The sequence below is a fragment of the Amblyomma americanum genome, chromosome 10, assembly GCF_052857255.1.
Source record: "Amblyomma americanum isolate KBUSLIRL-KWMA chromosome 10, ASM5285725v1, whole genome shotgun sequence".
NCBI lineage: Eukaryota > Metazoa > Arthropoda > Arachnida > Ixodida > Ixodidae > Amblyomma > Amblyomma americanum.
In genome coordinates, this window is record NC_135506.1 from 27,183,516 (window position 1) to 27,208,907 (window position 25,392).

Sequence of the window (25,392 nt, forward strand, 5' to 3'; positions counted from 1 at the left end):
GCGTAGCACAAATAAGACGAACATCCCGAAATGTCTCCTCCAATAGCTGCCAATAAATCGAACTTGCTGTCATTTCGGACTGTTTGTAGATTTCCATTTCAGCATGGAAAAAAAAGTTGTGATGAGGGGCAACTTATATTTTAGGTGTCAGACTACGCCTGTAATTGAAGCGCCCTTTAAGAAATTTAGTAGCAAGCTTGGAAACTTTGCCTTTCTTGCATTCAGCGGCGGCTGAACGAGACGAGAGGTTTGTGGCCGCAGCCGTCTTTTGCGCGAAAATGCAGTGTGCGACAGAGATTCGCTTCAACACAGAAGCACCTCCATTCAAAGTTTGCTTGTGCTCTACTCTTCTCCTTTCTATTTCACACTCCTCCTTCTTTATCGCCTAGTGCACAATAGACTCCCCCAGAGCACAACTGAACCTTCTTGCTTTTATTTTTTTTCCTTCTTCCCTCTTTCCTGTCTCTTTTTTGAACCACCGCCATCTGTCGGCAGAACGGGGAAGCTTGTGCTGCTGACTATGAACACTGTCTACGAGCCACTTTCTCCAGTACGCTTATCTAAAATGTAGCCGACGACAGGAATTCGATTTGAGATGAAAAGGCACCACTTGTGAAAGTCGAAACCGATTTGGTTTGGATCAAGCGTTTTCTTGATAACTGCACGGGGTGAGGAGTCTGCTAAGAGCGTCGTGCATGTTTTACAGCGACAGCTGTATATGACATTTTCTGCGCGTTCACGGCGTCGTTGTCGGTGTCGTCCACTCATCCGCCCCCCACACACCCCATGTGGGTCCCCTACACCAAACTGTTTACTGTAACCTGCTTCCTCAACGTGGGTAGCAAAATCTATTCACTAGAACTTACCCGTGGTGCTGATGCCATTAGAGCGGTATGATAGAAGCAGGGATCACACGACGCAACCCATAGTTACTGAACACTCAGACTCCCAACAGAATTTAGCATCACCACAGCTGCCAGTTTAGCCCAACGGCAAAAGTAAACTATAAAAAGTAAGCGACTTTATACTACCATGGTAGACGTCCGAGGAATTCTATAGGTGCTCCCGAGATACGCTAAAGGGACTTACTGTCTCAAGGTGAGTGCATTGAGGCAAGAACAAGTACACAGAAGATATAGAGAAACACATTACCCGTGCATTGTGATGCTAATACATTTGCGGCTATGTATTCCATCCACAACAGTGTTTATTTTTGCGCACAAGCTTGTATACCAAGTACCAGGTGCACTGGGTAAAATGCCATTTCAGAAGGATTCCTCGATCTTCTTCTTTGCGAGCATCTGCGAAAAAAACATAATCACATACATTTCAGTTCTCCTTGGGCTTGGACGTATTTTCTGGTCAAGATTCTAGAAGTCTGGCCTACACTTTCATCAGCCCAGAATGGCACCAAAGCGCGTCTGCATATTGATTAGCCACAGTCCTGAGCGTCAGCTCTCCTTTTAAATGGAACAGGCTAAGCAGCTTCTCTTTTTAAGAGGAAGTAAACATTTGTTGATTGATTGAATGGATTGATGGATTGAGGTCAAAGGTCAACTAAAGGTCATGGGTCAAGCGTTCGGCACCATAACTGTATCACATATGGTCCTACACGGCTAACGTGGTTGGGCTGAAGGTCGTTCAAGGTCATTCTCCGGCCTACGCGACGACTGCTTCACCTAGCGTAGTAAAGCTTTTCGCTTCAATAAAACTCACTGCTTCGCTGAGGCCAGCAAAACGAAAGTCTCAAGGCATACTGATGCACTTTGACAAGCTCAATGGAATTAATAGCCGTTTCAACAAGAACTCCAAATATTGCTAAAAGTTTTCAGTCGTGTGGCGTAACCGTCACTGCTTATCCTTACCTAGTATGAAAAAGGTTTTGGAAGGGCCTTTATAAAGGCTTATATAATGCTGAGTACTAATGGTTTGTTCGTGGCCTAGTCATCCGAGTGCTCGCCAGTAGGCTAAGTTATGAAAGAATGCAGTCAACCTTCGATGTAGTTTCCGACCCTTCCCTTGCCATCATCAGAGAACACGTCATAACAGAGCTGCAACCAAACCGAAAAGCCTAGACAAGACCTCACCGAGCTGAGAAGGGCGAGCGCCAGCAATTTGTTATAAAACGAAGCACGCTAATCCGCCAGCCTAGCCTAACGCACATTAATTTGTGGAACTTGATTAACCTTGTCGAACTTGTTTAATGGCAAGTAACAGGAAGCGCGCGGGTTGTCAGGCATCATCAGGAAATACAGGTTTACAGGCCGAAGTTTCTTGACTGCATAGAAACTCGGATACATTTGTCAGCTCCTAACAAGCTGATTACCAAGGGAGTCGTTAAACTGAATGGGGAGAGTTTTGTGCAGTTAGACATCGTGCGCGACTGTTTCTTCTGTTGTGGCTTCTGCTTGCTTCGCCACTACTGGCATGCGCTATATCATCTCCAGTTAACAACGCACTGCCCTTAACGTGTTGTACAGCGAAATAGGGACGTGAATAATAGTACAGCAGAGTATATACTAGAGTAGCGCTACAAATAAAAGAGCTGAATGTAGCGAATACAGGCACAGCAAAAAAAAAGAACCCCCATAGTAACAGCCTTATTTCTAAATATATTTGGGCTGCTATATGCTCATCTACTGCACTAAAGGCCCGTCCAGGTGATGAATGGTTCATATATGCAAATACATTCAGTCACCACATCCTTTATGAAGCACGGAGTGTGGGAGACTATTTTTTTTTTGTCATTACTGCGCTGGCTGGCGAACTGAGTATAGCGCTGCATACATATATCTGGCCGATCATCAGGCTGACAGCAAGGAGGCTGAATCATTTTTTTTTCGCCATACCTTTTCATAAGCGCAGGCAAAATAGATTATGTTTCAGACGGGGACATTTGAATGTACACGGGCAAAAGCAGCTCATCTTAGCGCGTAGCATGTGGCGTGACTAATTCTACAACTGTTCCTGGAGGAATGTGCGCATGCGCTGTCTGAACTGTGCGGCGCTTGTTCAAAGCATAGAGTTTTTTGCTATTACTTAGAAGGAAAGCAGACAACGCTGCCCTTTATCCCCCATGGAAAGGCAAAGAAATGCCGGGAAGATGAGGTTTCTTACTTGGCTTGGCTAATTTTGGCCGTAAAACGTGATTCAGAAATGACAATACGAATCTTCTCGCGGCAAACCTTAAAGAAATACTGCGTAAGTTTAGATAGCAGTCCAACGCTAGGTTTCAGTGTAATAAAGTGAAAAAGAAACGGTTAAAATAATTTTTATCTGTTTGCGAAAGAGGGCACAGAGGCGTGGCTGCCGGTTCAGAGGCAGAATCCTCGTGTTTAGCCAAACTCTAGCCGAGCGGAATACGAAACCTCGTCCTTGTGGCACTGCCGGGCTGGATGAAGTGCTCTTTAAGAAACTCCCATAGACGGTGGCGCCAGATTTTCCTCCATAGGTAATATCGAGAAACTGTACTGTTATAAAGAGAGACACATCGTCCTATTTTCGCACGCCTTCATTACACTCGTTAGGTCATATGGTGACCCGCGCTGAAGACAAAATTTTTGTTTTTGAGCGACGAAAAGCTTTGAACTTTATCTTTGCGATCGATCGCCATATTGAAATATCCATGTAAGGAGGTTTTTCTGAATGAGGAGGTTGCCAGCTTCAAAGATATCGCTGCCTGTTGTTGCGAAAGGCTTCCAGTTGTGTCCCTCTTTTTTTAATATAAAACATAAGACTTAGTATCGCGGAGACGTTGTAAGGCCTGTAAAGCCCTTGAGGCAAGAAAGGGGACACTTCCCAAAACACTATCTTTGTGTCTTCTTAAGTATTTTTTTCGGGCCCAACAAGTTAGACGTGTTACTTAAAATATCCCCGCCATTGAACAAGCCCACACATGCCACGATTCCCTTCTTGAACAACACTTAGCCCTGCATGTGCTACCGCTTTCATGTTTACTTCCTTCCCATAATCCAAAGCAGAACATGGTTATTGTTGCCAGTAATGTTTCAGGGAGCTCGTGCATATCACAATTGTTCGGAGTGAATTTTTTGTTAGTTCGCACTTTTTCCCACACAATAAACTTGAAAGAAACAATATTGGGCTGTTATCCTGTCTGAGATATTGGGACATGAAATATTGCTGAGACGGGTAGGCTCACTTGCAGCAAAGCATGTTCCTTCATCTTTCTTGTTTGAGGCTGCAGCACTGGATCGAGAATTCCTGAGCCCAGACGGGCTTTGTTAGAGCGCACCACGTATTTGAATAAACTTAGGAGCGAATACTGCACGGGAAGCTGTGGTCGCATGAAAACATGAAAACACTGGTGCATTGTTGAGCCTCCTGGACAGATATTAAGAACGGTGCAGACCCGTCTGTCTTCTTCTTACTGATATACGCTAGTCTCGAAGGACAATGGGGGTTGTGTCTTTCCCTGCTCTTCCCGTCTGAGCGCTTCTTTTGTTGGAAGGAGTGAGGCCATGGGATTTTCTCGGAAGATGCAGACTATACCAAGCAGCCGGAAGTGCAACTAAACGTAAACTGGCTAGAAATTAATGCGATTGTAGACACTCACTGGGGTCCATAAACTGCACATGCATAGACAGTATCGCCTTGTTAAACAGTAATGAGTCCAGGCACTCCTTCTGGTTTCAAACGTGTCCCTTGTCGATCAGTAACTAGGCAACTCGAGGACATGTAAGTGCCGACAGGCTCATGCATGTAAGTGCCGATAGGCTCATGCATGTAAGTGCCGATAGGCTCATGCATGTAAGTGCCGATAGGTTCGTGTGGTGTGGATCCTGGTTCTAATGAAAGCGTATAGACTATCGGCTGCTTCCTAACGGGAAGTAATGCAGTGATGTATATATTCTTCGTGCGTTGTCTTAGGCTTTTCTTATTCGAATGAAATGTTTACATCTCTTTGTTTGTATGTATTGTTTTTAATTACTTAGGTCTGCATGCATTTTTGTACTTATCTATGAATTTTTGGACTAGAGAGGGACCGCTGCTTGATGTTGGAACTGTAAACTCACTATTATGAACTGCTCTTAGGCAGAAATGTGACGTTGAGAACACGTAACCGGTTGAGACCGCTAGAAAGAAAAAAAATAAAAAAAACAAATTGGTGAAGAAGTCAGAGAGTGTGTTTAAAAGATGTGACAACGAAGTTTGATGGGATACTGTGACGGCGCCTGCCACAGCACAACAGTAATAAGAAACCATTGAGAGAGTGCTTTGCTGTATTGTGAACTAAACGCGGCTCTTTATAGTAGGAACACTTTTATAATATAGGGAGTATGTATTGTTTGTTGACCACTATTGCAGTTGCAGCTTGACGCGGAGAAGAAAAATAAAAGTGACCAAGCGAAGATGCAATTCCCGTGAGGCATGAGCAAGAATGACGGTGACCGATCAAAAGAGTACTGCGACGAATAGCTGCCGATCATGCGTGAATTCAGAAATAATTGAGTCACTTATAGATATACACACAGGGCTACCATTAGTGTGCAGCTTGACTATGGAACACTGCGGGTGGCCACGTACAAAGGGAAGAGCAAGGGCCTTGCACAGAGCCCTTTTCACTGAAGGTTGTCATGAGTTGGGGGACTGATAGCGACACCTTGTGCACAACATTGTTTCCGCAGAGATATTGGCGTCTTATGAGCCAACATGGGGCACACAGATATGTGGTTATGTTGCGTTGGATGGCAAGCTGAGGTGTCCGACTTTGACAACGATTTATCCCAAGCCGGCTTACACGCGTTCTATGCATTGCAAAGGTCCGCATTCACACGCCGTGACCACGGCGTACACATTCGACTACCGCACAGAAGGCAGTAATCATAGCTGCTACTCCAGTTTAGAAAGAATATGTTCTCTCCACGCTTGCTCTTTCGCCGCAAATTCGCTGATTGGTCGACAGACGTCAGGTGACCTTGTGACGTCATCACAAGTAGCCCTGATAGGCTACCCGGATTCGTCAAGGCAAGCCACATCTGTTATGACGTCATCACAGCCTGCCATTCTGGGCAGGTGGCAATCAGGTCACCGGATTGTGAGCGAGCTTCCCACTGCGGCAGGTTTGCAATTCAATTAATGAATGGTCGTGAACACGTGATCATGTGACGTCATCACAGGCTGCCCAGCGGATTGTGAGCAACCCGGCGCTTGTTGGACTGACAAATGCAAAGAAACTGACGCTAATATACACCATAACACAGATGTTACCGAAGAAGCGGAGACAGATGTGAAATCTAATCCTGTCACATTCCCCTCTCAAGGTGACTTAAGCTCCTCATTGTTTTTTCCCCCTTCGTTTCTTTCATAACACTCTCCTTCTTGGTCCTCAGTACTCACGTTCTCTCGCGGTGCTCGCGACAAGAGTGAGTTGTTCGGGTGCACCAAGCAAAAAGGCAGTGAAAATATGGAAGGCTGTCTCTCGCCCTTGGCAACTGGGATGTCATCAACGACGAAGTATGTAATGGCCTCACACGTCTGAGCTCCGAGTCTGCGAGCGAGCGGCGGAGATTTTGAGCCGTGAGCCAACGACGCTGTACAAATCAGCGCGGAAAAGGCGCATCATCGGCACTCTGAGCACGCGCGGCTAGGCTCGAAGGACTCTTTTCGGTAGAAGCGGGCCGCGGGGCGGTCGCTACATCCCTGCAGAGCGCAGGTTCAGAGGACATCTTGTGGCTCCAACCAAAAGCAAAAAATAAAAGCACGACAAAAGATGCAAGAGTTCGGGACCAAAACGGGCCCAGGAGATGACATTTTCTGCCGGGGAAAAAGATTGCGCAGAGGGAAATGCACCTTAGAAACAGCACGAGGGGACAGGAAGACAAATGGAAAGGAAAAAGGCAATTTCCATGTCGGAGTAGAAGCGAGGAAAATAAAGGAAGGATCTTGAAACGCACTTCCCGGCAGGTGATAGAGAGCAAGCTTAGAATTTCGGACAGTACGCGCTGAGTGGCTCAGAGCTCAAAAAGAATGGGAACTGAAAACAACAAAAACAAAGCTAGACACTCATGGCTTCCGATCAGAGTGGCACCTTGGTCCAGCGGCCCTGCCTGAACGCTATGGACGGCTTGTGTTCAGGCAGTCCCAATAGCTGAAGGAGTAGAAAATGCATGAAAGATGCAACAAACGATGTAAACACTGGGTACCACGTTGAAAATGGACAGCTGGCGCTTCGCGAATCAGGGGCACGAATCCGGGCGAAGATGTCTGGTTGGCAGAGTGCAGTCTGGAACCGAGTTTTGGAGGCGCTGGAGATTCCGCACCGCCGAACATTTATTCTAAAAAAAAAATCATTCGCTATAAAAGAATGTCGTACGTGATTGAGGGAACTTTATCATGGTTATGATTAAATAGAGCAAGGTCATTCTGATCTCGACCGAAAACTACCATGGTCACGTGCTATTACCGCTACTTGCTTTGCCGTCAACGTCATTTCCATCCTTCCTTGTGGTTATTTCTTTTACAGAGATAATTACTTTCTTTTTAGGACCCAAGTTCGCCAGAAAAGAAGCTGGCGGTGGAGGTATCATGTCGACTGCAACGCCTCTGCACCCAGAATGTTAGACGGAGGAAGAAGTTTTGAACAGGATGCGACGCGCAGTCCCAACGCCGTCGTGCTGAAGATATCTCAAGGAGCAAGTGCCACCTGCAGCGTGTTTCTGAGCGGTAAGACCGTGCCGTCATACCAAAACGAGGACTGCTATCGGTCTGGCTAGTGTCTCTCGTAGTAGAAAATTCCATGTTGTTTTTTCAGGCTTAAGTGGCCACAGAAATTACCTTTAGCTGCTCAGTGCCCAAACATTCTTAGGGCACTTAACTCTGCATACGTGGAGAAATGTGAAAGCATGGAACTTTCATGAGCGCGGGCGTTTTCCGCGACGCAAGTAAGATATATATATATATATATATATATATATATATATATATTCTATTTTCAATATTTTTATTTTCATTAATTTCTTTATTCTTATTTTTCATTTCATTTTTTAAACTTTATTGTTGTTGAACTTTATTTATTTTACTTTTCCCGTCCGGGTGCTAAGTCGCCGTCGGTGGCTATTGTGTCGTCGAAGTGTAATTAATTAACTAATTACAGTTCTTCAACCAAATGCTTCCCACAGCAAGATCTCATCACGCACTGCCTAACGGCGGTAGAATTTCGATGGAGGCGGAATTCTAGAGGCCCGTGTGCTGTGCGACGTCAGTGCACGTTAAAGAACCCCACATGGTCGAAATTTCCGGAGCCCTTCACTACGGCGTCTCTCATAGCCTGAGTCGCTTTGGGACGTTAAACCCACATAAACCAAACCAAACCAAACAACATTCTGCACATTTATTTTGACAGAACGACGTAATCGCGCGGAGAAAGTTTTGCTGACACGAAACACAGGACATTAACACGGGGATCTTGTGACGTCTAAGTGTAATTTTCGCCTTTAATTAATCAAGCTAAATTTTTCCCAGAGTAAGATCTCATTACACACTAAGAAAACCAAAACTTTTGCACATTTGTCTCAACAGAACGACGTAATCGCGTGGAGAATGTTTTGCTAGCACAAAACTCGAGACATAGCCATTTAACGATTTACCATTATTAAGTGCACCGCAGTTGTACCCCAGTCGACCTAGAATTTTACGCAGGCCTGCCCTGTATGTATCCGAAACCTTCTTCCCTGGAACCTGCCGTCACCGACTCATGGCAGTTAAAGTTAAAACTATCAGCTGGAACGGGCAAAAATACATTTGTAATCAAGTGGAATCCGACTGGGCTCATCTGATTTCCGGATGGTTCCAGTGGCGTTGTGACCAGTTCCAACTGAGTGCACAATTCAATCTGACTGACCTCGCAGGTCACGGCCATTCGCTGCTCATGTTCATGTCCAGCGTCTTCTTGGACGCCTGCTGTAGCAAACATTCTTCTTGCAATCCACTGGGAGATGATTGTGAATTCCGCGGACATCCGAATCAGAAACCACTCCTTTCTCCTTATTGTGACTTAGGATAAGAAACCGCTGCTCGGCATCTCCTCTCCAGAAGTTGATCAGACTTTGTGAGTTTTCACACGTTCGTCCGGCGTGCTACCGGAACCGATGTGTATAAGCTTTCGAGGCTCGGTTATGGCTGGCTGACATGCTCAACTGAGCAAGAAACTTTATGAAGCTGTGACGTCACAAGGTGCCTCTTGGACCAGAATGTCTCGAAGATGTTTGTTCCACTGGAGTGATGTTACGACTAAGCCCACGTGTAAGCCATTTCGCTTTCACAGTGTGTATACACTTTCGAGCTTGGGCTACGCCAGGCTGACATGCTCCCTTGGGCAAGAAACTCTACTAAGCTGTGACGTCACAGGGTGCACCCGGGACCAGAATGTCTCGAAGATGTTTGTCCCACTGGAGTGATGTTACGACCGAGTCCACCTGTAAGGCATTTCGCTTTCACAGTGTGTATACACTTTGAAGCTTGGGCTACGCAAGGCTGACATGCTCCCTTGGGCAAGAAACTGTACGAAGCTGTGACGTCACAGGGTGCCTCTAGATTCTTTTATGACACCTCGCGCGCGCAGATCTACACGGTCAGCTGCTGCAGCACTCAGCCTTGATGAAAAATGTCGCGACGCTGCCTATACAGCTCGTTATATGTATAAGCCACAGATCAGTGTCCGCTCTCGCTGACGTGGAACTGAGTTTCGACAGACGCGAATGGAATATTACTCGCCAGCGACGAAGACGTGATCCAGTGCTTAGTCGCATGCGGCGCCTCCGTCAGGAGAATTTTACACGTCCATTGCTTAGACGAATGCGGCGCCTCCGTCAGCGGAATTTTATGTTTTAAGCTGGGGCCAGTGCATAAAGCCCGCACGTGTGTGGGGTACAATAAACTTTGTTGCCTGTCTGCGCAGCGTCTGCTGGCGAAATGGAGAGAATCTCTGCGATACCAGGAGAAAACATTGCGCGGCAAGCAGAGAATCGATTATAGTGCAACGCCTGTCGAGGAGATATGTTGCGTTCTAAGTGGAGTCGGAAACTGCGTACGAATAGAGATACGCAATCACTTCTTGCACAAGAGTCTCGTCTGGAGTTACTTCTTTTAAAGCGACCGACGGCACTGGCGCAGGACGGCGATAAACTGAGGTCCTCGAGAGATGTCTTTGTTCTGCATATGACTTTATTTGCTGATGATGATAATGAGTTGAGTAAAGTTGAGTTTAATGGCGCATAAGCGACTGAGGCTATTATGCGCCAAGCTCAAGGTATAAAAAATTGTTTTCTGTAGAATTTTACAAACGTATAAAAAATATATAGGTGCAGAATGCCTAAAAGGGTATACCTTTCTGCCGAGTATTGAGAGCAAAACAAGATTCACAAATGGCCAATATTAAAGGTTTCAAAGGAGGCTGGGTACCCTCATCAGCCGTATTTGGCTGGGCAAGGACTGGAGGCCCCCAACCAATCAAAATAAAAAAACCTCAGCCCCTTTCCCAGGAATGGGAAAGGAAAGTGGTTGAGGTGCATCAGGCAAAGTACTGGGTCATGTTTTACATCTTTTTAAGAACACCACCTTCCGTTAAAAATCTAAAAACGCAGGACATGTCCACGATTGCATTTTCACCTAAGGCAGTGATGTATGACAATGAGAGCAGGAACTGAAAGGGCGACTTTTTGTGGAGTTTTTTCCATCTTGTGAGAAATGAGCGTAACGCAGCAGTCAGAGGTGTTTTGAACTAAGATGCTGCCTACTGGGAGGAAAAACGCTAAGGCGCCCGTGTGCTGTGCGATGTCAGTGCACGTTAAAGATCCCCAGGTGGTCGAAATTATTCCGGAGCCCTCCACTACGGCATCTAATTCTTCCTTTCTTCTTTCACTCCCTCTCTTATCCCTTCCCTTACGGCGCGGTTCAGGTGTCCAACGATATATGAGACAGATACTGCGCCATTTCCTTTCCCCCCAAAAAACCAATTATTACTGGGAGTACGTCATGTCTAACCGTGTAATCCAAACGGGTCATATGTCATGTGGTCTATGCAAGTACGTACAAGACAAGTTATACCCTCTTGCACTTGTCTGTGGTGAATGATTGTTTTGTACGAATATCCTTTACCTGTGTGAACATTCGTATTAGATTCGGCTGCTATCTATTGGTGTTCGGTTTTGAAAAAAATCTTATTCCCGCAGCCCTTCCTAGTAAAACAAATTATTATTGTGTTACCGATGTGTTTTATATTGCGCATTTGTGTTTTTATCCCATCGTGTTCTCTTTTATTCCAGTAGTGCAGTATTTTCCACTGTTGACACTTAGAGGATCTGAACTAAATTCTTTCTTTTGTATCTGTTGTCGGAAATTGCAAGCCATATATTCGCTTTTTCTAATCATTTTTTTAGCACCTGCAGCATTTTGAACAGATGCTCACCGTTCTCGACTTTTGCGTCTACGGTTGTTGTTCCTAGACCCTACTTTGTTCACGATTTGTTTCCGATCAGTAAATGAACACGCTGTTACCAGAAACTTTAAAAACATGTTTCACTCCAAATTAAATCTGACGCACCGTGCATATCTGGTCGACCAAGTCAGCCGCGCAGTCAACGCGAGTGGCTCGCTGCTTCTTGCAGTAGTAGTAGTGGTCGTAGGAGCCCTCCATGGAGAAGTAGACCGGTTCGCCTGGCTTCCGGTAGATGTGGGGGAGGTCGATCTTTCTGCAGTGCCCTTGGGCGTAGTCCATCTCCGCCTTGTCTGTCAAACGGTGGGAAAAGAAACCTGCGAGTTATGATTGCACACGCCGCGGTGGCTCAGTAGTTAGGGCGCTCGGCTACTGATCCGGAATTCCCGGGTTCGATCCCGACCGTGGCGGCTGCGTTTTTATGGAGGCAAAACGTTAAGGCGCCCGTGTGCTGTGCAAAGGCAGTGCACGTTAAAGATCCGCAGGTGGTCGAAATTATTCCGGAGCCCTCCACTACGGCACATCTTTCTTCTTTTCTTCTTTCACTCCCTCCTTTATCCTTTCCATTACGGCGTGGTTCAGGTGTCCAACGATATATGAGACAGATACTGCGCCATTTCCTGCCCCCCAAAAACCAATGATTATTATTATTATTAGTTATGATTGCACTCACGGCGACACCTCTGCGTTCAGCGCCCTGAAACTGGGCAGTAGTTAGGGCGCTCGTCTGCAGAGCCAAAGTACCCGGGTTCGGACCCGACCGCGGTGGCAGCGTTTCGATGAAGGCGAAACTCTAAGGCTACCGTGTGCTGTGCGATATCAGGGCACGTTAAAGATCCCCAGGGGGTCGAAATTATTCCGGAGCCCTCCACTACGGCAGCTCTTCCTTTCTTCTCTCAGTTCCTCCTTTATCCCTTCCCTTTTGGCGTGATTCGGGTGTCCACCGAAGATATATGTGAGACAGTTACTGCGCCATTTCCTTTCCTCAAAAACCAACGTTCATTATTTACCGCCGTGCTCAATTTTAGGCAAGACGAGGTGATATAATTGTCCCAGTACTCTGTAAACATTTGTTTCACATTGACTTGAATAATGCTTGTATAAGCAAGCATTTCATACACATTCTGTATCATTGGGATAGGATTATGTATGCAAGCAATGAAACGAACATCGACACTGAACCAGTATACATGTGCAACATTCTTGGACAAAAACTTTTAATATTGAAAAACTATAAGGTGCTGGTACAGAAATATTTAAGGGAATGGTTCATTCCTCCGATATGCGGTAAAATCTTTTTTTATATATATAGTGTTTCCATGGCGGGCATTGGGCAGTTAAAGCTGCCATAGAAAACCAATGGGAACGTATTGGACGATAGCAAGAAGGTTAATAGCAAAAAAAAATGCAAGGCTGCTGACGGGAAATCTGCGGATATAATGATTGCTGTAGTGAAATCTTAAAATATATGAAAAACTGCTTTCATAAACTATGTCCCGTTCAACAATGCCTTTGTCCAGAATTGTTGGATGTGAGAACGTGGAGAATCAAGCATGTCGCTCGGGATTAACTCCGCTTTTGCATGCAGAGACATGAGTGAAGTTTGTTGTTGAAAGAAAAAGAAGTTAACAGCTATTAACAGCTTCGGGACAACTTCGGACTTTGGATTTAAGCCTTACATTGATAGAATATTTTAAAATAATAACACAGAGTTTAGTTTTTGTTTTGTTTTATCTTGCGCATTGCTGCTGTTACGTGCGAGTTTCCATGTTAAGCCGTCATTTTCTACCGCGAGAGCTTTCATCTAGTGTGGTACTCTGGGCACCTTCCTTTTGCTAAGTCTGTTTTTAGTTAATAGAGCTCAGTGTTAATCCGAAACATCGCATAATACGCGCGGAGTGTTAGGACAAGAAATGAAGCAATAAATAAGAGAATAAAAGTAGGGTGGTCAACAATTTGGAAAACAACCGGCAAATTTAAAACGGAATGCTACAGTTATCAAATTGTCATGGTACAAATATCACAAGCTCTGCCACAAGAGAAATACAAGTACTAATTGTAAATAAAGATAAAGAGCGAGTAAGAAATTCTCTCCAAACGATGAAGGCAGCAGAAATGGGAGATAAAATCAAGTGTAATATTAGATTTTTCTGAAAGAAAGGCGTTTATATAGTGCTAGCTAGAAAACTTGTAACTCTGTATACAATATGCATCGTCATCTCAAGCATACTACAATCGTGAAAAAATGCTGAAAGGCTGCAGAAATCCGCCGCAAAAGGGCGATGCCGCACAATTACATATTGGTATTCTTACTGTCCGTTGTTAAAAAGAAATATATACAGGCAATTACTAATAGGATCAGAGCTCGACAATATAAACCATAGATAAAGTTTCGTTCTGTTTTAGGCTATTAGACATTGCACATACACTAACGCGATAGCGTTAAAGGCCCTGTTGCCCAGAAAATCCGGTGTCGGCGTTGTGAGCGAGAAATCATGGGCGTGGCCTTGGCAGGTGGTCCCCAGAGAGCAACCTAGGAGGCAGGTGGGTCGGCTAGGTCACGTGACATTATGACGTAATCACAACCAGCCCACCGGGTAGTCAGAAAACTGCCAACCGCGGCAGTAGACAGTGATTGGTCGCTCGGGAAGAATAACCTAAGCCGCAGAAGTATTACCGCTGGGAGAACTTGTCATTGCAGGGCAGTAGCGCATCGCTTAACCGCTGCACCACTGCGCCAGGAGTGTTGTGAGGACTCCCTGGTATCTATGAATGTAAAGTAGAGAATAGTCTTCCATCTATATGGAAATCAACGCATTACGCTATCGCGGCGAGCACAAAGACACTGGATTCTTCCCTTTAAAATGCAAATTCTAGCAGCCGTGGTGACTCAGTGGCTATGGTGCTTGGCTGCTGACCCGAGTGGCGCAGGTTGCATCTCTGCCCTGGTGGTCGCATTTCGATGGAGTCAAACTGCTAGAGCCCCGCCTAATATGTATGTCCGTGCACGTTGAAGGACCCGAGGTGGATGAAATTATCCGAAGCACCCGACTACGGCGTCTCTCATAGCCTAAGTCGCTTTGGGATGTTTACGCCGTGAAGACATATGCAGATTTTGTCTTTCTTCTATGGTGCAGCAACTTCGAATCCTGAACTTGAGCTTGTCGTAGGGCGCTGTCTTCCGACTGACCAAAGCAGTCTTCAGAGCGTTGTAGAGGATGCAGTGCACTTCTGTGCCATCGAAGCCTTAGCCTCGACACTACTTACCAAAGCTTAGCTTAAGCAGTGTCGCAACATTTACTTTCCTTACGAACTGCTGTTTCTTAATAACAGAATAAGTATTATCAGATTAAAAACTTGTTCGCTTGGAGCCGCGTGCTGTTTAGTGATGGTTGTATGATTTAAGATCCCTCATCGCTATGTGTAAGGAAGCTGAAAAGAATCTGATAAAAGAAAAAAACTAAGTAGAACATTATGGTTACTAGAAAGAGGGGAAGTGTAAATCATCGATTTGTTTTTTTTTCAGTGGTCCCAGTGTTACATTAACACTATTGCAAGTTTGTTCCAGCGAAAAAAACGGGTTCTTTATTAGCAGAATAAATTTTCAGGCTGAACTTGCAAACTTCCGCCTCGTCCCTAATTAACAGGCGTACGTTGGTAGTATACATTAACTTGGCTAGGCCTCCCGTAAGTGTGTAGCCTTTGAGCGATTCAGCGATGCTTGCAGGAAGGAACTATTGCATACATAGGCACCGAATATATTTGCCTTAAAACAGACCTCAATTTAACGGCTCGCTTGACCTTCGAGAACAGTACGGACAAGAATATAGGTTACAAGAACAAAAAAGTTGATATATGTACTCTGGAGCGGCTGAGAAAATGAGCACGCGCACTGGCCGCAATTATTTCCTGTCTATTTTTGTCTTTGTTTGATAGGGACGTTAACTGGTTCAGGGGTGTCGTCATTCCGGATAGGCTAGTTCTTTTGTTCAGAAAAAAATAGATGTATAAAAGGAAAGAAAGCGTAAGAGCAACTAAGTACTGCTCACCGAAAGAAGATAAAGAAGTGTGTCACTTCCTCTGCCCAGAGTAGTTGAGCTCATTGAATGTTTGATCTGGTGCCTTGCAATCAATATAGCTAGCGTAGGCACCAGCGCAAACTGTTCTTTGGTGAAGTACGCTAAAGAGTTGACACAGAAAAGAGGCTAAGGAAGATTCAGAGCGGAATGAGACAAGATGTTTTGTTAAAGACCATATACGCTGCATATACTGTTCTCAGGATCTTTATGATGTCTTAAAAAGGTTTTGTGGAACGTGTTCTTGACTTGACAAGGTTGTAGCAAAAATCACGAATAACGAAGAAAGCGCAGGGCAATAGAGCCCTCACTACAACGTGTTGTAATTATGCCAAGTGAGAAATAACTAAGCAAACTTTCCGTCTTTCGGAAGTAAACGCTCTTGAAGCTGATTTAATTTATCCTAGAATCGAATGAAACACATAATGCAGGCAACGTGTACATAGCTCGAATGTTGTGTGCGCTTCTGATAACGAATGTAGTGTAAAGTTGTTTCCTATGTTGTGTTTTCTTTTCTCACCCAAATTTTCACGGGAAATGCTTGACAACCACTTTGCTTATTGTGTACTGGTGAATCCATGCTGGATGTTTTATAATGTCTGCCATGCTTGTTCTTTATGTCTGAATTTAGTTGTTGGCAAATGTGCGAATCGCTGGTCTTCGTTGTTTATTCTTGGTTCTCAGAGCACTACTCATCGATACTTGTTAATAATGCAAGGAATAATTCTGACCGCCCACCTATTACGCTTAAAGCAATACCTCTGATATTTGTGAAAAAAGAGATTGAGGACGGAAGGTGCTGCCTAAACCTAGGTACAAGTTGCTCGTTTGTGCGCTATTTTTTTTATTAAGGGCAACAACGACTTTCTGAAAATTAACTTCACAATCTTGGAAACTGAAGATTTATGAAATGTTCAGTAAGAAGGAGCTTAAGAGGCAAATACGTTTTTTTTTAGAACGTACGGACGGCTAAGAAGTAGGGTAGGGCAGAAGGGGTAGAGCCAGGCGACAGAATGGGCAATTACGGAATCACACCTACCGCGTTACTGGGCTTATATGACGTGAAAATCACAACGTTGATTTCCGTCTAGTCTGCTGATGAGTAATAAATAAGAAATACGGGACGCTCAAAACAGAAATTTGGGGGGGGGGGGGACGCTTAAGTCACCTTACGTGCATCGAGGCGAAAGCCTTTTGGTCGACCTGTTGAGCTCTCTAGCTCAACATCATAGCCTCACGCTTCTCGAATTAGTTTCGGTTTCAACTTACGACATATGCATAAGTCAGCCATATCCAGAAACCAAAACTAAGTCAGATTTTGTTCGAATAGAAAGCTCATCCACAGATCCTTCTTTTGTAAAACCTGGGAGAACGACAGGTGTCCAGTACCACTACCCCCTTAACTCCGCTTCATATATAGCGGCCAACGCTCCCAGAGCAAGCGCGTCTGTTCGCGCAGGCTAAACCCGCGCCCAAAAAGTAGTTCGCTCAACATCCGGAGTGAACGCAAGCATATTTCATTGCGAACGATCTTAAGTGCCGTGAATGGCAATCTCCGACTTCGTTTTAGCTCTTGCCACATTTTTGTCCTCGAATTCATCGAGACTTCGAGAATTAAGATTGAGTATGGCGGTCTGATACGCGGATGGCAGGGCCAATGCCACTTACTCCATCCGAGCCTAAAAAGTAGTTCACACTCAGTAATGATTCCAACCAGAGGGTCCGAGCACTGAGCGCGTCACAGCTTCGACAGTAGTTTTCAGTGTTAGCATTTCGTTTTATACCGCTCTTTGTTTTCGTCCAAACTCTCACCGAGGCCTAGAGACGAAGGAGTGATACGTGGCGGAGGGATATGTTTTAGCCGACGCGCTACTTTCGCAGCCTCCGCAGCATTGCCTGCTATGTATGAAACGGAGTATAGAAACCAGCAAATCCGTTGTCAATCCAAAAATGAGCCACATCCTTCTAGCGTATGAATCAAAATGAACCAAATCGACTCGTGATCGAGCTTTCTTTGTCAGCTTGAACCTCATAGATCGGTCTGTTTCAAGCCGCGGTTTCATTATTGTTTACTCAGAGCTACTTTCTCATAGACAGCGAAGGATATGAAGAGATGGGCTGAAGATTTGAATCCAGAAGACGGCAATGAGGATGAGGTCATTATTTAACGGAATTCACTGAGGGGCCAGTTGGTCCGACATTGTGCTCAGCAAAAACGCAGCATTTTGACAGGACAGAGAAAAGGGAGAACAGGACGCGTGTTGCACGTAGTAGCACCCGTCCTGTCCTTGCTTTTCTCTGTCCTGTCAAAACCTACGTTTTCGTCGAGCACAGGGTCACTGGCCTTGTCGCTGATGAAGCAAGGATGCGGCTCTGCTATGCTATAGTGAAAGTCAAATAATCCAGTTGGGCTAGAGTTGAGAATGTCTTTCTCAGCACATCATTAGGTGCTAATTACCAGAAGAAAACAGGAAACGTCAATACTAATCGTTGTCTTGCCGTTTTGGGTCCTGTACCCGTCTAAGTAGCACTTCGTCCTGCCTGTTTCCATTTTTGTTCCTTGTCGCTCGCGCGGCTGCATTATGCATTCAAGTACGAGCCACCAACTAATCTGGCTTTCCATGTTACATTTTCTACCATTTCGGTACTGCTCAGGAATTTAGAATGCTACAGCGAAGTAAAATATATCGTAGATCCTGTACATTCTAGCTAGTTTACTTTTACGCTTCTGAAGCGCGAATATTAGAAAGGAAGGCGGTCACACCAGTGGTTCCGACCGGAGCATGTTGTTTGCATTTGCTTGTTAATTGCGGTTACTTCAATTTATATTTTTTTGTATTCACAATATAATTATCCTTTCGGAAGTGAACGGCACAGAACGAAGGAGCATAAACAGGAGACAAGCGCTCACTACCAACGAATATTAAGAAAAACAGGCGAATAAATATCGTTCAAAGTCAAATACTTGTCATTTAGCATTATTTTAACAAGCGTAGTTTGTAAACGTTGATAGATATAGTTTCCTGAACAAAATTGGACCATGTCAGGTGTTTCGCATTAAAAAAAGGCAAGTTCAATGTTTAAATGCTGATGATATTGACTTATTTGCACAATTTCGTTTTATTAGATCATTGTGTAGAGTTGCTCTCCCGCGTAAAATGTTTCATTTGTTCATATTGGAGGTCGTAGCCGAGTACTATACCAGGGTGACCAAATTCTGTTGTGGTGGGGGTGTGCATTCCCGGTTTTGGTCACCGAGATCAGGCCTGGCTATGCAGTTCCATCAACACTCAGAGTTTATTTTTTCAATCCGGTGCAGCATCGCGCAGGAACGGGATTCGATCCCCGGTTTTCTTGCAAGCTAGTCGGAGGCGCTACCTCTACGCCATCCTGCAACCAAAGAAACAAAACTAAAAACTAAAAGTGTAGGATATAACAGCTGAGATAACGCTACGGTTTGTGCAGCTAACAACTTCCGCATTTTCTCCCGTGTATTCATAGGTGGATTTGGAACATTTCGAAAAAGAAAAGAACTCTGAATGAATGTATGTATGTATGTATGTATGTATATATATATATATATATATATATATATATATATATATATATATATATATATATATATATATATATATATATATATATATATATCAAAAGTGATTTCTGGCAGCTGATTTGGTCAATATAATATAAAATCACCAAAAATTGAAGAAACATAACAGGATTTAATTCACGACGTTTCGGCTTGAGGACCAGTCGTGAATTAAATCCTGTTATGTTTCTTCAATTTTTGGTGATTTTATATATATATATATATATATATATATATATATATATATATATATATATATATATATATATATATATATATATATATATATATATATATATATATATATATATATATATATATCCGGGAGGACTGTGGAGTTTTCGTTCTTACAAAGAGCGCACAAAAATGACGAAGCTTCGACGGGATATTTAACAGGGGTGCTTATCGCAAGTTGTGTAATTACGGTCCGTATATAGCGTTCTGAAACAGCCCCTGATAGCACTCAGCTTCAGTTTGTATAGCAAAGAGTGCGTACTGTGGAACCAACATTTAAAAAATTTATGTAATGCTCTTTTTTGTTCATTTCTTTCAGGAATGCGACTGTTTTGCTTTCGCGATGGCTTGAACATTTCCGCCGGGCGCTGACGGAAGCCTGACGGCGCAGTAATGTTAACTAGAGCAGACTGTTTGGAAGCTGAGAAAAGACGTAGCGAAAAAAAAACGATGAATAGAACGAAGGGAGGCCTACTCACCGAACGAAGACTGGGCCAGGGATCCGGGAAGCGTTGATTGCAGCAGCAGCAACGATAATAACGCGTTGCAAGCGAAGGCAACAGAGGCACCCAAAAAGCAGAGGCCCGTCGTTGAAGCCCGCATTGTCGACGCCGGAGCGAAGCTAACGCCGCCGGGATCCCGCTGTCTGACGAGCCGAGCGCTTCCCGGTGTACCAGATGGCCGGATGGGAGGCAGGCGCCTTACGTCAGGCACGCAGGGAATTGGCCGATTGACTTCCGGTGACTCGGCACGGATTGCACTTCGTGCTCTTTTCCACGCCCCCCCCCCCCGCCCCCCCCCCCCCCCCCCAGATGTTAGCACGCGTGCTACGGTAACGAGGGGCATACAGGATGGCATTTGAGGTGGAACTCAATGGGCCAGCAGAATAAGGAAGCCTATTGGGCGGACCGGGAATGGCAGCGGCTGCAGCAGCGCCGCATAGTTGTGTTTTTAAGGGCCTGTTTTCCCTATGCACAGTGCAGGAAAAGCTGCAGTATTCGTTATAAGCGGGTTTTATTATACACGGTACCAGGTTCCAGTATTCACGTCATTCCTCCAAAAATTCCAGTCCCGCTTCCTGGACCATTCGGCGAGCGCCGCCTCAAATTATGACTAGAAGTATTTTATGCTCAAGCCTTTCGATATTTAGAGTAATTAATGTGCGTTATCGTTTAAAGCGAATTGCGCCTTTTTAAAATTTTGTAAAAATGTTTATTGGCTCAAGAGGGACGCTTTTCCCGGCTGCCGTTTGCTGATCACTACGAAAGCCTGCCTAAGAATGGTTGCTCGAGTAGTTACACTCCTCCGCGAATAATTTGTACAGGCGCTGAACAGAAAGTCCTAGATTTGCTGACGGACATCAGGTAGAAGGGCCTGAAATTTCTTCTAAGAGCTACCGTCAACAAACCTTTAAGCATTTTAAGAAGCACACTGGGTTTTTGAGGAACTGTAAAAGGAATGTTTAAGTTCGAAATCTTTCTGGGAATAGCGCTTATTCAATTTCAAAGAAAAAAAATTCAGCTCCATCTGGCCTTTTTACCTACACAGCAAGAATGCGGATAAATTTTGCTCACATATAACGGATGATGTTGCGATATTGCTTGTTTGCGATCGATCAAAATACTTGGGGGACTTTTACCGTTTTTTCGGTTGTTAGGAACTTTCTCTTCATTTTACATTTTTTATCAATCCTAAAACAGTCAGTATCTTAAAATATTCTAGTACACCTCTTTTGTATGACCACTAGTGCTTTCTTCTTTAATTTATATTTTGTTCCCACAGTCTTTCTATTAGAGCTGCATCTGAAAAAGGGGGAAGGATCATGTAAAGAAAACCGCCTATTTTATAAACTGTCTTCTTCTCTGATGGCATACTATCGCTTCTCTGACGGCACACTACGCCTTGTCTGATTTTCTGATGGTACACTATGCGTGTAGAAACCGAAAACTCCCTAATCGCCACCTTCGACAAATGAGTTCAATCCAGATCTGAGGTGTCTTCAGTTGAAAACGCAGGAAACCGGACATGATAACATTAAAATAGACTGCAAAATCTAAAAGAACTTTACGGGCCGAAGATTAAAAACGAGACAGAGATAAGCTGAAAATTCTTACTTTGGCTGATAAATATCAGGGCGGTAATAAATAAGCAAGGATAGCAAGGCAAGGTACAAAAAATAATGCTGCAGCGCTAAGAATACAAAGTACAGGACAATCTTCGCCACGGTTGTCCCAATATGCAAGCAAGACCATCTTTTTTTCATTTTTATTAGAACGAAATCTATGAGCGAATCATTCCTGGCGTATACGCCGCAGTCGTCATTAGCGCTGTTGAAGTTTGTCACGTGACGAGTACTTGCCACGCGACCCTGCGCCGTTAGGATGGCTCGAATTGGAGCCTTCCGAGAGCCCTATTCGTTTGCACATCACATGACTACTGGCCGTTTTTTATTGCTTGAACTACCTGCCTGAAAGTTGAGCGCATTGATGATATAAAAAAAGGTCAAAACAGGCGAAAAGGCTTGTGGTGAGGAACGGACGCCAGGATGACGCAAAACTTGCAACAGCTGGGCTGACAGAAGGCATTAATTATAATAGTAAAAAAGGCTTTATTGTCTATAAAGATATTTGTAATAAATAAACCAGTTAGCCCAAGCTGCATAATCGGAGAAAGAAGCATAATGCTCGAGACATTTTTTAAATAAATGTTTTGTTAGAAGGACATATAGATAACGTCAATTTCTTTGTGGACTTGAACAAGCGCCTTGCTGCACTGAATTAAAAAGTACACACCACGAACCAATGCAATTTTTTACGTTCATGAAATGATGACTTAGCGAGGTTATCGAAGCCCGGCCGGTCCTCATGTTTTATTTGCGGGCTGATTTCCTCGGGATAAGTTCTGTTCTTCAGATGCGAAGCCTCTCTCGTAGCTCGAGAAAAGGGGGCTGCAGCCGCAAGTACCAGCATCAATGCGCAGTCAGAAAGAAGGAGCATGATGCAATAAATGTCTAAGGCAAACATAATATCCAACCGCTTTCACCCGTAGTATAAGGCGTTTCCCGTCCGAGCCTTATTTTGGGACCTAAGCCCGGACAGCGTCCAGACAGCGGAGACTCAATGACAGCTTCCATAACCAGGAGCGCTGCCGGGCAGCTGGTTGAGCGATAACGGCACGCGCATTGACGATTTATGGGCCGCCGACCCTCGGAACCGCTGGAGTCTATCGCCGAAATGATTTACGATCGGGGCAGTGATGGATGTTAGAGTCGTCATTTATCTGCGCGTCGCCAGCTGTGGAGGATCCAGCTCCTGTGCTCTTGTTGTTGTTGTTGTTAGCCTATCAAAAGATGGCACATACCCACACTGGGGGATCGGCCAAGAATCGGGTGGCTGTTCACATGAAAGCAGTTTACAAAAAGGAAAAGCACGTGGGAGCGCAACACCGGTGAATTTTTCGTCATGAACAGAAAAGGGATGAGTGTTTTGATTTTAAAATTTTAAGAATAATAATAAAGAGAGTGATTAAATGTTAATGATTTAGTCAAAATGTAATAATTCATAGAAAAGAAAAGGTTGGAACACTTAGCAAGGCAGTCGGTGAGATTCTATCAGGAAATTTTGAACAGCGGTGCAAACAGATCTGTGGCTGAACCCAAACGTGGTGGCGCCAAATGATAGCAAGAGCGGGCTGCTCAAACTAAGGCCAAGATGCTGCAAGGGCTCCTCCAGCAACCTTTTTCTCAGTGAGTTAAATCGGCGACAATACAGCCAAAAATGTTCGATAGATTCTGGCTCACGGCAAAATGCACAAAGGGGAGAGAGCGCCAAACCCGACTTGTGTAAATAAAAATTTAGAGGGGGGATGCGGCAGCGAAGCCTCGTCAGTGATACTTCATGCTGCCGAGAACAACAAATTTTCCTGTTCCAATAATATTTAAGGTGCTCATAATCCACCGATGTTAAAAGTGATGTGTCTTGCGTGCTTAAAAACGCACGTCGCCGAAATCTAGATGCTGTAATGTAGGCTGTAGCCGGGATGATTGGCAACACGGGGCCGCTGAGGGAAGCCTTTGCGAGATTATCAGCAATCTCATTTACTGTCACACTGCTGTGGCCGGGAACCCATACTAAATGAACAAGGCTCAAATGCGGAGGAAGTAGGGATAAGAAAGTTGATAAAATGGGACCGTCAACCTGTGCAGCGAGAGACGAACACAAAGATAAAGAATCAGTAATTACTGCAACTGCTGTAATAGAGGGGTCTAGCTTGCGTAGAGCAAGTACAACTGCTAGGAACTCTGCTTGAAAAATAGGTGTGAAATCTGGAAGGCGCAGAGAAAAGGACCAGCCTAAATGCGAGCAAAATATTCCCACACCTGCTTTTTCATTGCATTGCGATGCATCAGTGGCTATTGCTATATCTGTTGGTAGGGTCTTCAGATGATCTTCTAGAAGACCATTTAGAATACTCGGTGGCAAAAGTTTTGCATTTTTTGGGAATATGTCGTCGAAAACAATGTGGATAGTGGGCCCATTCCGAAGCGCAGGAAGGATATCATAAATGTTTACATCTAAAGGCTGAAGTAATCTTTGCACAAACACTACCTGAGGGGAATTGAAACGAGACCAGGGGACACCAAAAAAGGAGGTCGGCTGAGAACAGAAAATGCTTTGGGAACGGTGGAAATGGGATTCATAGATCCTGAGGTAAGTTTGCACAGTTAAAAATTGAAGTCGTGATAAGAGAGACGGAATGCGGGCTTCAAGGTACAGCACATTGATAGCCACAAATTTTGGAAGGCCGAGGCACATGCGAAGTGCTTCCCTCTCTAAAAGGACGAGAGGGCGAAAATTATATGTAGCCGAGCCTGAAAACAACACTGATCCAAATTCTAAAATTGGCCTGACATACATTATGTAGATCATTAATAGCGCATCTCTGCGCATGCCGTACCGGTGATGACATAATCTCCGTAACATGCCCACGGCACGAGCCCCTTTCGCCGCGACATGGTCAATGTGAGGTCGCCAGGTGAGTTTGTTGTCATAAATGACCCCTAGGTATTTTAGGGATTGAACCTGCGGTATTATTTTTAACTGGCAAGTGAGAGATACCACTACAGGAGTGAATAGAGGGAAAACAAGAGTGGCGCACTTGCCAACATTTAACTTCAGGTGTAATGCGCTCAACCAGTGCTCAAGTGTATTCAAATATGACTGCAACAGACCATACAGAGAATGTATATCCGGCGCAGCAGCAAAAAACGCAATGTCGTCCGCATAGACGTAAGTGCGTACATGGCGGTGGAGAGGAATTGAGCTTAACAGAATATTAAAGAGCACAGGAGAAAGAACAGCTCCTTGCGGTACACCTCGCGTTTGTCTATACCTCTCTGAATGAACACCATTATGGACGCAGAAGAATTCCCTGTTATGAAGAAATGCAGATATCCATGCAACTATATAATCTGGAAATTGAAGAGACTGTAGCCTATGTTCTTCTTCTTAGGCGCGTCCATTCACTCTTTTTCTCACTTTTTTTTCTCCTCTTTCTATTCTGGGCTCGAGACGCTCAGGCTGTGCCACGCTCGTGACACGGCCTCTCTATTCAGAATTATGATTTTGTTGCAATTTGGAGGGGGGGGGGGGGGGCGACGTTGACGTTTACCTTCACCTTGGCGCACAGGGGAAAAATACAACATGGGCAGCTCCTTGTCACGAACTGCGATAAAGTGGTGTTTTGTTAAACCTAAGCTTAGGCGAACCGGTGTGTTGGTATGTTTTTTGTGTGTTAGGCTGGAAGATGGACGGCTGTTTACGGTGCTGTAGTGATGGCCACTGCGTTAAAGGAAAAGGTGTTTAAAGGGAAAACTCTGCTGCTTTTGCATGCCGGTGCCACATGTGTGGTATGAAAAATGTTATAAAGCACCTATCATTGGGGTCTGGTCTGCTGTTTTGAATATCGGTGTAAGTGAGAAGTGCATTTTTGCATCAGGAAGAAAACAGGGCACAGACGCAAGAACGCAGCAGAAGGAC

At 44.5% G+C, this 25,392-nt stretch overlaps 1 protein-coding gene across 1 annotated transcript; it reads right to left on the reverse strand.

The window, feature by feature from the left end:
* Nucleotides 1-1,187: 1,187 nt before the first annotated feature.
* LOC144108901 (uncharacterized) lies at nucleotides 1,188-20,076 on the reverse strand. The gene is made up of 3 exons (XM_077642135.1): nucleotides 19,834-20,076; nucleotides 11,561-11,745; nucleotides 1,188-1,301 (listed from the first exon to the last, which is right to left on the reverse strand). The coding sequence occupies exons 1-3, from the start codon at nucleotides 19,955-19,957 to the stop codon at nucleotides 1,266-1,268; spliced, it is 345 nt and encodes a 114-aa protein (XP_077498261.1). The 5' UTR covers nucleotides 19,958-20,076; the 3' UTR covers nucleotides 1,188-1,265.
* Nucleotides 20,077-25,392: the final 5,316 nt, after the last annotated feature.